Source organism: Electrophorus electricus, chromosome 4 (genome assembly GCF_013358815.1).
Source record: "Electrophorus electricus isolate fEleEle1 chromosome 4, fEleEle1.pri, whole genome shotgun sequence".
NCBI lineage: Eukaryota > Metazoa > Chordata > Actinopteri > Gymnotiformes > Gymnotidae > Electrophorus > Electrophorus electricus.
In genome coordinates this window covers 8,790,127-8,803,784 of record NC_049538.1, presented here as the reverse complement: position 1 = coordinate 8,803,784, position 13,658 = coordinate 8,790,127, and the positions used below count along the sequence as shown (strand labels likewise).

Here is a 13,658-nt window from a genome sequence, read left to right as displayed (position 1 = left end):
AGAATAAAAATTACAGAATGTAAAAGGAAAGGTGAATGTATAAAAGAACATCTCAATAAACAAAACCGCGCAAGAAGGCAGCAGTTGTGTGTGGGAGACTATGGCCTAAGGAATTAAGAGTGGGCTGCAACCACTTTCCCCATTTTGCTTTTGGTTGCGTCAGCTCTGGAGCATTCTCAAAGTGCTGGATATGTGTGGCTAATCGAGAGCTTAGGCTCTATCTTTTGAATTAGTGGCTACTTATTAAGGCAATGAGTTACCACAAAAAATAAAAACATAAAAAAGTTAAATCAATGCCTTGTGGACAAATCCATGAACCCTAAGACTGCATATGACCAGTATAAAAAGTATAACATTAGTGTGACCGATGAATTTGTACCCGATAAATACTTACAACCACTTCACTACCAAGTAATTGTAATTTCCATGTAGAATGACGGCCCCTCAATCAAATACCCAGACACCAGTAGTCAAAAACTACTTCAAAAGTGCTATATAAATCTTGTGTATTATTATGGATGAATAAACTGTGACATGAATAGCTGATGAAATGTCTTTGCCAACATATGGATTGTAATTGTACATGCACATACTGCAACTATAAGACATATACTCAATAAAGCAGCCAGTGAGCCGATACAAAGTGGGTGTTTCTAATAAAGTGGCTTATTTGGTCAGGATACACACCTTCAGTGAAATTTAATTTTTACCATTAGCATCAGTTAAACATGACAGAAAAATAATGTATCCGAAATTAGAGTTTTAATCATGATGTAACCGTTCATTTGTTATGATTTTTCATAAAAAATAACTATACATCAGTAAAATAGCAGATTTCTTTAAGTACATTTTTGCACTACTTACACTGTTATACTGTTACATTTGTGCTTTAAAAACATCTTTGTGTAATACTATAATTACAATTAAAACACATTTTGAACATTATGTTCAGGAAGACAAGATATACAATTAACTGGATCTAGAGCATACACCTATACAAAGCAGGAGTTTGATGAGGTTCCAAAACAGTGTACCATACAACCAATTAAGAGTCATTAAATGCATCAAACCAAAAAAAGGTGTGCAGAATGGTCAGTTTAGGTTTACAAAGTAGCTTGTAATATTGTCCGTTGAGTTTAATTTAGAATAAAAATCTGTATTACATTTAAGCTGTTTGTTGGAAAGAAAAAGCACAAATGCTTAGTCACATCTTAAAAAGTAGAATTTACAGTAGGACGCACGCCGAGAGAATGCAGCATGTTTGAGGAGTACCACAGACTAATCCTGAGTTCGATATGGATGCGATTTCGATCACACACATCAGCGCTGGAGTATTACTCTTCACATTACTTCAGCTAACGCATGCAGTAGCTTTGTCAATGTTCTGAGCCCTTCTGTTACGGGCTCATACAGAGGCTGGAGAGATCTGAAGTATTTCTGCATCAGCATTAAGGCAGAGGAGAACAGCACATCCCCAAAACATACACCCCCTCTCTCACTCACACACACACACGCGCACCACACACACGCGCACCACACACACGCTCTGACACCATCACATTCTGTTCTGACTACAAAGATCACAGTGTCATCATTACCATAAAATTAATTATTGCTGAACACGCAAATTCCTGTTTATAAAAATACACATATGTATATTTTCTGGGTTTGCATAATCTAAAAACAAGAAAAGGCCATCCAGGTGACAACCAGCTGAGTGACTCCAGAAAGCGTTCAGCGCAGTCTTCTGATGCCCGCCCTTACAAGTCCCAGCACGGGCCAAGTGAACCACTCGGCCTGACCGAGGAGTCCAGGGAAGGCCTCGTGGATTGGCACTCCACAACGACCCTCAGAAAAAAGAAAGAAAGATAAAGCGCGGTAGCCACGGCACACTGGTCCTGCGCAGCCTGTCCGTCCGAGGCTGTGGGGTGGGACCATGACTCTGGTCCCACGGGGCTGTGAGCAGCAGCGCCGGCGGAGGACAGGAACGTGTCCCGCGGGTGGAGTTCCACAGCCCCGGCTGGGTGAAGCTTTCTCCCTCAGTGTCTGGTGACTACGGTCGGTGAAACCTGTGAGACGGGGGCAAGGCTCCTGGTTAGTGCCTCACAACACGTTCTGACAGGCTGTAACTCAGTCCTGATAGTTATGCGCTACAGAGTGTGGGGACTGTGTGGAACAGTTCTTATTAGGGATGTAAACTGGCTGAATATGAGTAAATCAGACTGAACAGAGAATCCAAGCTACATAAGAAACACCAAGGATACAATTCATCTTGAAATTCTGTTTTACTATTTGTAATGTTTTCCACCATAACAATGCAAAGCCTTTCAGCTTTATACTAAATATGCAGCCACAACTTGGATATTTATATTTATACTTGTCACTTTGGGGTCACTCTAGGCAAACGTTCAACTAGTGTATAAGGCTCAAATTAACCACTGGATCTCCAACCAAAGCAAAAGCTATATGATCACATAATAAATGTGATTAATGTTTGAGAGATGTTTTGCCATGTGTCCATCAGCTCTAAGTCAGAATTAGGAGGCGGAGTTTGCTGGGGTGGAGAGGGCGTTACCTGGTGTACATCCTGCTGTCTTCATGCACTTCCATCTCTGAACTCTTGAACTCATTCAGTTCCTTTCTGATGGCAGCCTGCAGTGAGTCCCCAGAAGAGACAGAATTGGAGCAAAACTTAGTACATTCCCTCTGGGCTCAGCCAACTCCAACATCGAAATACACACACCCCCACCCACCCACATCCCCTTTAAAAGCACCTAAGACTCTTCTGTAACCTCAGATGGAGAACTCTTTAAATAAAAATGCCAGTGTCCAGCACTCTCAGTCAGTCCTTACATAGAAAGGATGTGGGATCAGTGTCGAGTGACCACGAGCATTTCTGGCCTAGTGCAGAACTTCCAAAATGTGAAGTTCATCTTACAGATTTAACACAGAGCTGGCCAACCCGCCTCCTCTGCACAGCAGGTCTAAGACTCAGACACTCCAGTAGACCTGCATTGGCTGAAGCTGAGCTGATCAAGCACAGCATCTCTGGACTTTGAAACAGTGGCCTATTACTGTGTGTACTGGCTGTAAGTGAAGCCGCAAGCTGTTACCTTGTCAGCAGGGGTGAGTTTGGTCCAGGGTTTGTCGGCACGCCGGTCGTAGTCTTCCGCATGTGTGCACTCCACGTACTCGTGGAAACGCAGGATCTTCCTGGCCTGCAGCTCAGCCACTGTGGGCCTTTGGGACAACTGCACGAGTGGACACGTTCATGAGCACACAGCTACCAAGCAGATAAGGCTGCCCCATCATAGGCTGGAGCCCCTTGGAGCCAAAACCTAGAGCACCCATTAGTATATGTGCGTGTGTCTAACCTTTCTTGTGAGTCTACGTTTAATCTCACTCCTCTCTGCCCGCCGGTCTGCCTCGTTCTTGGCTGGAACAAGTAGCAAGCATTTAGACAAGAAACAAACAAACAAAAAACACGCGCGCACACGCACGTACACACACGCACGTACACACACGCACACACACACACACACACAGGTACACACACACACACACACACAGGTACACACACACACACACACACAGGTACACACACACACACACACAGGTACACACACACACACACACACACAGGTACACACACACACACACACAGGTACACACACACACACACACACACAGGTACACACACACACACACACACACAGGTACACACACACACACACACACACAGGTACACACACACACACACACACACAGGTACACACACACACACACACACACAGGTACACACACACACACACACACACAGGTACACACACACACACACACACACAGGTACACACACACACACACACACACACAGGTACACACACACACACACACACACACACACACAGGTACACACACACACACACAGGTACACACACACACAGGTACACACACACACACACACACACACAGGTACACACACACACACACACACACACACACACACACACACACAGGTACACACACACACACACACACACAGGTACACACACACACACACACAGGTACACACACACACACACACACACAGGTACACACACACACACACACACACAGGTACACACACACACACACACACACAGGTACACACACACACACACACAGGTACACACACACACACACACAGGTACACACACACACAGGTACACACACACACACAGGTACACACATGCACAGTGAAAGGCTCTGCAGAGCTTCACCTGAGTGCACCCGGAACAGCTAGGATGTGCTTGAGAGAGCAGAAATCATTACATTTTTTCCCCCCCTCAGAATTGTGTTCCAACAGTACAGAAGCTGATTAGCTGAGGCTCTTTACATTCCACCCAAATCCCTGCAGGTGTTAATAACTGTTACGGCAGAAAACCAGGGGGCAGCAGTAAGACACTGGAAGTGATTGAGTAGGAATTGGGAACTCGGGGCACTGAGATGAGCACCGTGTTCTGCAGGTCAGTAGGTCAGCGCTGCCCGAGGAGCAGAGGGGGAAGGAAGTGAACGCTGTTCCTGACGCTCACCTTGCAGAATGTTCCGCTGCTCCAGCTCCTGCTGTGTGGGCCTCTGACTCAGTCTCCTAAGGGGGTACAGTAGCAACCATGCCACAGCGTCAACGTGAAATCATACACAACACGCCACAGCACCAACGTGAGAACATGCATAACACGCCACAGCGCCAACGTGAGAACACGCATGCGACTGGGTTTGCGTGCATGCCCGTTCGTGCGCATTCAGCACTAGTGGGGATGGTATCTGAGGGCTGAAGTAAAGTTGAGCGTGAGTCCAGGCGGCCGGCATGGGCGTACCGCGTGAGGGTGGTGCCGATCTTGTTGCGAACAGCCTCCCACTGCTCGCGGCTCTTCCAGCTGCTGGCCTCCTGGGGGAGCTGCTCCTGTTGCTTCTCCAACTTCATGGCCAGAGTGTCCTTCCGCTTCACACGGGCCGCCAGACCACCTGACACACACAAAACACCCACCCCATGCCCCAAAACCTGTTACAACCCCTCTCGAATCTCTTTGTTTCATTAATTCAGTCAGGCCTTCTCCTAGCAGGGGAGGATCTGTGAGGCACTGCATCAGTGTTTATCTGCGCGGTCACTCTTGCCGTTGTTCTGTGGTTCCACTGCTTATTAAAATGCTGCCCTCATTTTATCAGCTGTGTGCATCAGCAAATCATAATTTGATTACGGTGTTTATAAAACATGATTCAGAATTCAGGTTCATGATACAAATTTGCTTAGAATACACTCAGCTCATACAGTTAGGAAAAGGGATTTGAGCTTCGTACTAATGGGTACATCCTCCTCGTCTTCCTCCTCGTCGTCTCTGTAGAGGACGGGTCCGTCCGAGTCGCTCTCATCCTCCTCGCTGTCTCCGTTCCTCCCGTGCTCAGGGATGACCGTGACGCTGGGCTCACCCACTAAGCCCCATCGGCTCCGGGGCTCCAGCTCAGGCTGCCGCGGGGCGGGGTGTAGCTTCTGCATCTCCTCCTCCAAATCAAAATCATCATCCTCAGGCCTGAGAGAGAGCAAGAGAAAGAGAGAGAGAGAGAGACACAGAGGAAGAGAGGGTGAAGGTTGAAGCTTAAATGTTTCTCACAAGATATCAAGTTACAGTGAAAAGTAAATAATGCTCCATCACTCACTGAGAGAGCTAGACATTTTAAATTAGTAACTTTTATGCACTGGCACAAATACTCAAAACAAAATGGAGTAGACTACATAAATTAACTACGCAAACATTTTTTAAAAATATATTGTGTGTGTGTGTGTGTGTGTGAAATATAAAAGTAAAATATCTACAAGATGGAGGATACGATATAGCAAAGGTCTTCTCAATGCTGCATAACACTACTCTTCTGGGCCCCTTTTACCATTCCAAACCTCCATTACTGAAACAATGAGCACCTTACATATAAAGGCACAATCAATGGACAATCAATGGACAATCAATGGACAATCAATGGACAATGCTCACAGTCTGAGGGGTTCGATGGTGACAGGGAGCGAGTGCCGTCCCGTGTCAATGACCAGTGCTGGTGGTGTCTCAAACAGCAGCGAATGAGCCCTCTGCGAGCCCTCCGGGTTGGGGTGAGCCGGCCTAGGGCTGGCCAGCGCCCTCCGGATCTGCAAGTGCAGGGGCAGGGCCGGGGGATGGGAGGGCGGCTCGGTGGTGGGGCTGGGCGGGTCCACTCTTAGGACGACAGGCTGGGGGTTGGCATGAGTGGGAGATGGAGGGATATGGGCAGGCGGAGGAGAGGCCATCCCAGGTGCGGGGTTGGGGCACTTGCTGTCTTCGGATCGGGAGGACGGCAGCTCGAGGGAGGAGGTCCTGGCGGCAGGCTCGACCTGGTGTGATGAAAGGTCTTCAGATTGGCGTTTGGCGACAGGCGTCATCCTCTTAGGGGGAATGGGAGGGGAGCGCTTGGCTGAAACTGGGTGTGGACCTCCTGTAGCTGGAAGTGCATCACCTGTGAATGACGAGAGGAAAATGCAAAAGAAAAGGTTCTCCAAAGGCAACGTGGAGGGAAGACAACGGCTGTAGCGAGCTTTAAAACGGGCAACTACAGCGTTAGTGGTGCCTCAGGCACATATTTAAAAGGAGATGGTAAATGTCACTTTTAATCACTAAATGAGGTTAGTTTATGCAGTGCTGTAGACAACAGTCAGTACTGATAACACAGGAGTGATGCAGGAGTCAAATCGACTTTTAAAACAAACTTAGGTTTCATGCAAACAAATGCTTGATTTATAGTACACCATGCTGGACAAGGACGATTTTGCTTTTCCAAAGCTTAACTCATGTGGTGACAAGTTCAAGGGCCTGGTGCAACAGTGCCATGCACTTGGATGGGTGTGAGGGCTGCACACATGGGTGTAGCGTCAGCTGCGGATGGCCGCCAGCCATGATCTGTTGAGTGCAGTCTCGCGTCCAGGTCTTATTCCAGTACAAAACAAGACCACTGAGACACACTACATGCAGAGTCTGGGTGTGGACACGAATATGCCAGTCGCTGAGCTGTTAGTGGCAGGCAGGTGTGCCGAGGGACGGGTTGGCACCTGGGCACGACTGGGCGCCGCGGCGACACAGGTAGCTGGGCAGGGAGAGGTAGACCCCGTACTCGGCCTGCCATCGCCAGCTGGTCCAATAGGGAGGGGGCGGAGGCTTGCCGTATCTGCGTAACGTTGCGGCTGAGGGGGGTGGGGTGGGGTGATTAGCCTTCAGTTGAAGACCTCAAACTTGTAGCAAGAAATATTTCCATATTCAAAGATGCAAATTAGATGTTTAGGGGCTGGTCTCAAGGTTTGTCGTGACTCACAGATGAGAAGAGCATTTCTCAAGAGAGGGACCTCTGAAAACCATTACAAAACAATCCTTCAGAATAAAATACCTACTCTTATATAACACACGTTTTAATGGTCTATCTTGTATAGACACTGTGCTGCATACATTGCATTATGTTGATATATATTTTTAATATACATTCATGTTTATACAAGGCCCTGACTGTATTAATGCAATTTCCTTAAAGGCTATCTAGAGAGTTGGGTAGAAACAATACAGGTAGTGGCCACACAGGGCTCCTACCCCAGGTGCATTTTTTGGGTCTTTTATTTGAATATCTTGTGTGACTGGAAACAGACGTTTTGAACCATGTTCGGGAAAATTTTTGAATCCAACAGGTCCATAATTTCATAGTAGCAGAGAAGAGTGTTTTTAAATCAGAATATTCCAACAAAGCTCCACCGATGTGGTATGAAGAACTTAGTTGTAGACTGTTTTTGGCATCAGTGAGAACAATCAGGGGGTGTCAACACTGGAGGAACATACCAATCTGACAAGAGAGTAGAGACAGAAAAGCAGAAACGATTCTGCAGAAAAGGGTCTTAGCAATGCTAGAATGCAGGGGAAGGCGCCTGTTTATGCAGACAGCATCAGTAACATCTCCTGAGCTTACGAGTCTGCACAGGGAAAACATAGGTGCTTAAGGGAGACTACTGGTGACTATAGTGGCTGGCAGATTAGGGGGGCAGAGTTCTGAAATTCGTTGCCAGTTAATGGGTTAAAAAGTAAAAAGCAGAAAGTAGTCATATCAGTTTACTTTATTATAGGTTAACCAAAGGATTACTATTCCTTAGGTTAAAGATACATTTTAATATGGTTATCAGTCATTTGTAATGGAGCATACTTGCTTGTCTGGACAGCAGAATCCCTTGCAGTCTTCAAATGCAGACTGAAGACCCATCTATTTACAGAATATTTAAAGGACAACTGACACTGCTCCCATATTGACTGACTAAATTAGTACTTATTGTAGGGTTTTGATTGTGTTGTTTAACAAACTCTAGCACTTATTGTTTATAGCACTTGTCATTGTTTAAGATAGACTTTATGTATTTTGTACTTCTAGGCATCAGCATTCATCCCTATATTCTAGTTCATTGGTATGTTTGATTCTAACCTACTGTACGAGGATAAATTCTATGACTAAACGACGACGCACTTTTGTAAGTCACTCTGGATAAGAGCGTCTGCTAAATTTCGTAAATGTAAATGTAAAGTAGCCCTCCAAACCCTTTCCATAGGTTTGCCTTTCAAATGTTTTATCATAAATGTTTTAACAATCGAACGAACTATTAAGTTCTGACTGCACTTGTGGTGTTTTCAACTAGTCAGTCCATCATACAACATTTTGGGGTAGCCCTAATAAACCTCTCTGTGACGTGAGAGCGGCCAGGCCTGACCTGGCGGACTGTTTGCAGGATTGGTGTTCTATAAATGGCCTAACACTCGACAGGCATGGGGCTCTGTGTGCTCCGAGTGCAGGTACGCTGGCAGCCGCCTGCCCCACCCCCAACGCCCTCGTCAGGGTTGGTGGCGTGACTTTAGAGAGGGCGTGGTTCTCCAGTCCGCCGCTCTACGGTACTGCTGGAATGTTTGGGACGGAGTCTTTGATACTGTTTATGAAACAAAGTAGTGCATCTTGCGAGGTCAAGAGGGAAGTGGAGTGCTGGTGATTTCCTGATGGGGACTCGACTCTGAGAACCAGGGCCACTGCATGTGCGGTCTGTGAGTCACTGCTGATAAGCAACAGATCTATAAACTCATTCTATAAAAACATCACACAGACACAGGCACACGATCAGACCTCAGCTCTGTTTTCTGCTTTTTCTAATTACATTTTCAAGCGTCTTTGAGTATGTCCTTTAACCCGGAAACATGCTGGTATTAGTATTAAAATGAATAACAAAAGGTATCACATGTATTATTTAAACCTTTGTCCATTTTGCGTGGAAACGCAATTACACTGTTTCCCTAGAATAGCTGCTGCTTATGGGTTGTTTTGACCTCTCTGAAAGCCTAGCAATGCTGCTCAACACTATCATCATTTTTTCTCAACAAAAGCCTCTCAGAAGGTGCCACATTTCTGAGGTCTGGGACAAAACTCCTCACCTGTCCCTGTGTAAATAACAGCATGCATCTGTCAACAGATGTTTTGATTTTAGCCGGCACTCTAGGCTGGGCTGTGGTAACGGAGTGCCACGTGATATAAAGCTTCCACACTCACACACACTAAAGTGTACACACGCACAAACACTTTCCACTTTCAATATGTCCCCTCTGTAAGTGGGTGGGGCTAAACTTCTGTAGACTGAAAATGTTGAGATAATTTACCTATGTTCTCCTGACATCACCAAAACAGTGAGTCAAAATGGGCTGTTTCTGCAGCTTAGATTCCATATATGGACTGGAGGTGTGAATTGTGTTTTTTGAAAATGTAACAATATGTATATATTACGTGAAACTCCTTTATTTCAATAAAGCGAGGGAAACAGTCTACAGCTGTGGACAATTTAGCCAACCTTCTGCCAAACCAGCCTGGACGTCAATCCACTGAACTGCTACTTTACTATAACTACTCAAAAGTTTAGCTTCTTCAGTTCCTCAGTACATAAAAGATTCATAATTTGAGACAACAGAACAGTTTAATACTGTGGTTATTAGTTTCCACTCAGTGCATTCCATGCGCCAGTATGCAAAGCTGCATGTCAGACAAGCCTTTCTAGTTCCAAACACATCAGATGAAGCTTCAATGACTCATCAGACAAGAAGTTTCATTGTTTGCTTTGTCAGTCAGCTTATTAACTTCAAGCCCCTTCTCTTGTGTGTCCACTGAGCAGGTCGATTTCTCTGTTAATCTCTAGCAACGCTTCCGTTCACAATTTCATTGCAAACAACTCTACTCATGGTTTGTTATGACTGCTGAAGTCAAATGTAGCCTGATAAAAAATGGCAGCTTGAGTTTTTGAACCCCACCTGGCTAGATTCCCAAAAGCACTGCAGCGTTGAGCCTGCCGTCACTATACGAGTCATTGCAGTGTTATCTGATCCCAATATCTCGACCCGATTTAGTTGCGCAGTCTTTTTGGGACACGCAGCACGGAGAAAATGGATGCATGTAGCAGCTGAAGGGTGAGAACGCTGGCTAGCAGGAACACGGGGTGGGACAACCACGGCAGACAGGACTCACCTTGCAGTGCAGGGTTGCTGTTTCGGTTGGAGGGTTTGGGTGGAGGCACCGGGGGCTGCTTGGCAGAGGTGGGGGGTGCTGAGGGATCAGAAGCTACAGCAGGAGGAAGCACAGGGGAGGGGGGCGGGGCATGTCCCAGAACAGTGGGCGGGGCCTCCTGGCCTCCAGCCGTAGCCACAGGCGCGGGGCTCTGGCGGGACGAGTCGTCTGCCAAGAGGGACACGGTGCGGGGAGGGGGCTTTGCAATGGGGGGAGCAGACGAGGAAGAGGATGTCGAGGACACCGATGAAGCAGACGAAGAGGACGATGAGAGGCCAGACTCAGTGGAGGACATCAGCCATTTTGGGGGCAGTATGGCCTGTTTAGTGTGAGGCTCGGGCTCGGGGATAGAGAGAACACGCATGCCACTGGACCCTAAAGCAAGGGCAGGGGTCACAGAGACGCAGACAGATGAAAACAAGGAAATGGACACAGAAACAAAAGGCATAAGCAACACATGGAGCATAAAGAGCAGAGCAACACAGACACACAAGCAAACAGGCAGTATGGTAATACGAGAGACAAGCAGGGATTAGCTAAGCTGTTCCTCAGAGATTTTAGCTACATCCTTTTGTATGCAACCTTGCATCAGGAACAGTAGATAATAAACGGACTTGTGATCCACCATTTAACAAAAGCACTCAGACACTGTAATGAATAGGAGTGTGTGAGAGTGGGGGTGGGGCTTTACCTGTGTGTCCTCGGGGCTCATCCACAGAGGGTGCGTGGCGGGGGAGCGTGCTCCTGTGGTTTGCCTCTGAGGCTAGCCGCACTCTCTGGCCCACTTCTGATGAACTCTTCTGCAGCGTGCTCCTTAGGTCCATCTCAGACTGAGGCCTGAGCTGCCTGCTCTCTACAACCTGCCTGGCGGGCTCTGGCCGTCGGCCCTCCTTCCTGCCTCCCTCCTCCCTCCTCTCGCGCTCCTCCCTCCTCTCGCGCTCCTCCCTCCTCTCTCTCGTCTCCTTCTTCTCCTCCCTATCCCCCCGCCCGTCTCTCTTCTCCCCGTCTTCTCGCTCTGTCCGGTCGTCCCTCCTGTCCCGCCGCTCTCGGTCCTCCCTATCGTCCCTCCGCTCACGCTTTCTGCCCTCGTCTTGCCCGTGCCGGTCCCTAGGCAGAGACGCGGTGCGATTTTCGCTGTCTGAACCCAGGTGGCTGCGTCGGTCCGTCTCGAGGGGCCCACGGGTGCGGGTATCCACGTCCAGGGGCTGGCGGTTACGGGGCGCGTCCGATGGCGCCCGGCTGCGGCGGTCCGCATCTGCTACGTTCTTCCGATCCTCACCCTGTGGCCGCCAGGTTGGGCCCTTGACATCTGACCCCATGGTGTGCCCCCGGTCCCCTGGCAGAGGTGCTGTGTGACCGTTTTTCACTGAGGGGGCTTTTACATCATTACTCTCTACAACACAAAAGGTCAAACAATAGTGGATATTACCCAGCGCTTACCTTACAGGATAGTTTTGTAACAGCCATGTCAGGAGTTGGTCTGTCATTTGGTACTTGAATTGCTGTTACCAGGATGCAACATGTGAAATGCCTTCATGTTGAATGTATGATGCCGTACCGTTGTCCAGAACTTCCTTTAGTACTCCTTTGTCTATCAGCTCCTGCCTGCTCCTCCTCATCGAGATTTTCCTCTCCAGCACTGACAACACGGACATTAGAATCCATTACAGAAGCAAAGTTAGGAAGCACTATTAAACCAAACAGATCATCAGGATGGTAGCTCAGTGGCAGTAAAAATAAATAAATAAAATTAAGTGAAAACATGTTTGGTGAAAATGAAAGAAAAATTATTATTTCACTCTACAGCTACTAACTGGCGTTTCGCTAGTGCTGTAAAAAGCAGGCTGAAGACCACTAATGTCATACCCTCTGATGTCTCCTTGAACTTCTCATTCGTGACCTTCTTCTTTCTCCATTTCCAGGGCTTGAAGATCTTGCCCAGATTGGAGAACTTGCCCTTGCGTTTGGATGGGGGCGAATCTCCGCTAGAGTTCGCGCCGTCGCTGCCCGTCGTGCTGTTCTGCTGGTCGTCAACTTCATCTTCTGTGGGGAGGTGGAGGGAGAACGTGAGAGAGGGGCAGCTTTTCAAGGCTGAAACACTGGCAAAGGCAGTGGGAAAGGGAACAGAGTTTCTGCCAACAGCCCTGTGGACAGGAATATCCTAGAGAAGCTGAAACCCATCTTTACTCCTAATCACACGTTCAGTACGTATGCAGTCTGCTCCCCACCTGTTCACCAACATCAGGAACCCACGAAGCACGGTGCATGAAGGCAGAGGAAAACACCCCACACCACCAGACATATCCACGAGTATCAGAGTTTTGCCTACACTGTGGAGCCTCGTCATAGGCTAAAAAGACTCAGGATACCTAACTAAACACTACATCTGAAATAAAATAAAATAAAAATACAGCTGTCTACTGAGATCATGCAAATATAACAACTTTGTTTTTGTTCCCTCTGGTGTTAAATTGTAGCTTGTGCATACTCTCCCTTTAACACTTAATTGAGGAGGGTGTGAGATGCACAGATGGTATTCAGTTGTGCACATTTGATGTGAAAAATTGAAATGTACAAAATACAAACTGAACACCGAAATGATTACACATTGTGGTACAGCTACAAAAATCTTCAATCTCAATTGGACAAAAAGTGGAGCACGGATAAAATGATGGTAGCAGCCATAGTGAAGCTGGAATTTTGTTTTTTTCGATAACATTTTTTAGATAACAGTATGTCAAACAGTGTCAGAATGAAAATAAGCAGTAGGATTACCCAACCTCCAGTTTACCTCCACTGTCAACCAGTGTGATTTAAAGGCACTCTGCAGCAACAGAGTACTGCGTTGAGTTAACAAGTGTGACTCATTGATCTGTCATGTGATAACTTTTTCTTGATTGCCTTTTTATGGGGCAAACTGACCATTGGGTTAAAGATATTAAGTAACACGAGAAACTGGAATGGATTAGTAAAATTAATCAAATTACTCCCATGCACTGTATGTGTGTCTTCAGAATGACACTCCACGGTCATGCATG

The 13,658-nt window shown here is 47.0% G+C and overlaps 1 protein-coding gene across 8 annotated transcripts in view; it reads right to left on the bottom strand.

Annotated features, from left to right (window-relative positions):
* Window positions 1-740: 740 nt before the first annotated feature.
* phactr4a (phosphatase and actin regulator 4a) overlaps window positions 741-13,658 on the bottom strand; it is a 30,307-nt gene continuing 17,389 nt past the window's right edge. For 4 of the 8 annotated variants that reach the window (XM_035525194.1, XM_035525193.1, XM_035525191.1 and 1 more), the window contains 14 exons: window positions 12,487-12,663; window positions 12,179-12,259; window positions 11,312-12,013; window positions 10,582-10,995; window positions 7,369-7,401; window positions 7,109-7,240; window positions 6,027-6,519; window positions 5,338-5,567; window positions 4,857-5,004; window positions 4,572-4,627; window positions 3,375-3,436; window positions 3,114-3,251; window positions 2,576-2,652; window positions 741-2,069 (listed from right to left, as the gene is read on the bottom strand). In XM_035525194.1, coding sequence (XP_035381087.1) covers window positions 2,054-2,069; window positions 2,576-2,652; window positions 3,114-3,251; window positions 3,375-3,436; window positions 4,572-4,627; window positions 4,857-5,004; window positions 5,338-5,567; window positions 6,027-6,519; window positions 7,109-7,240; window positions 7,369-7,401; window positions 10,582-10,995; window positions 11,312-12,013; window positions 12,179-12,259; window positions 12,487-12,663 — 2,759 coding nt within the window. In that variant the 3' untranslated portion in view covers window positions 741-2,053. The remainder of the gene's footprint in view (window positions 2,070-2,575; window positions 2,653-3,113; window positions 3,252-3,374; window positions 3,437-4,571; window positions 4,628-4,856; window positions 5,005-5,337; window positions 5,568-6,026; window positions 6,520-7,108; window positions 7,241-7,368; window positions 7,402-10,581; window positions 10,996-11,311; window positions 12,014-12,178; window positions 12,260-12,486; window positions 12,664-13,658) is intronic. The other 4 variants (XM_035525192.1, XM_035525195.1, XM_035525196.1 and 1 more) reach the window with 4 other exon arrangements.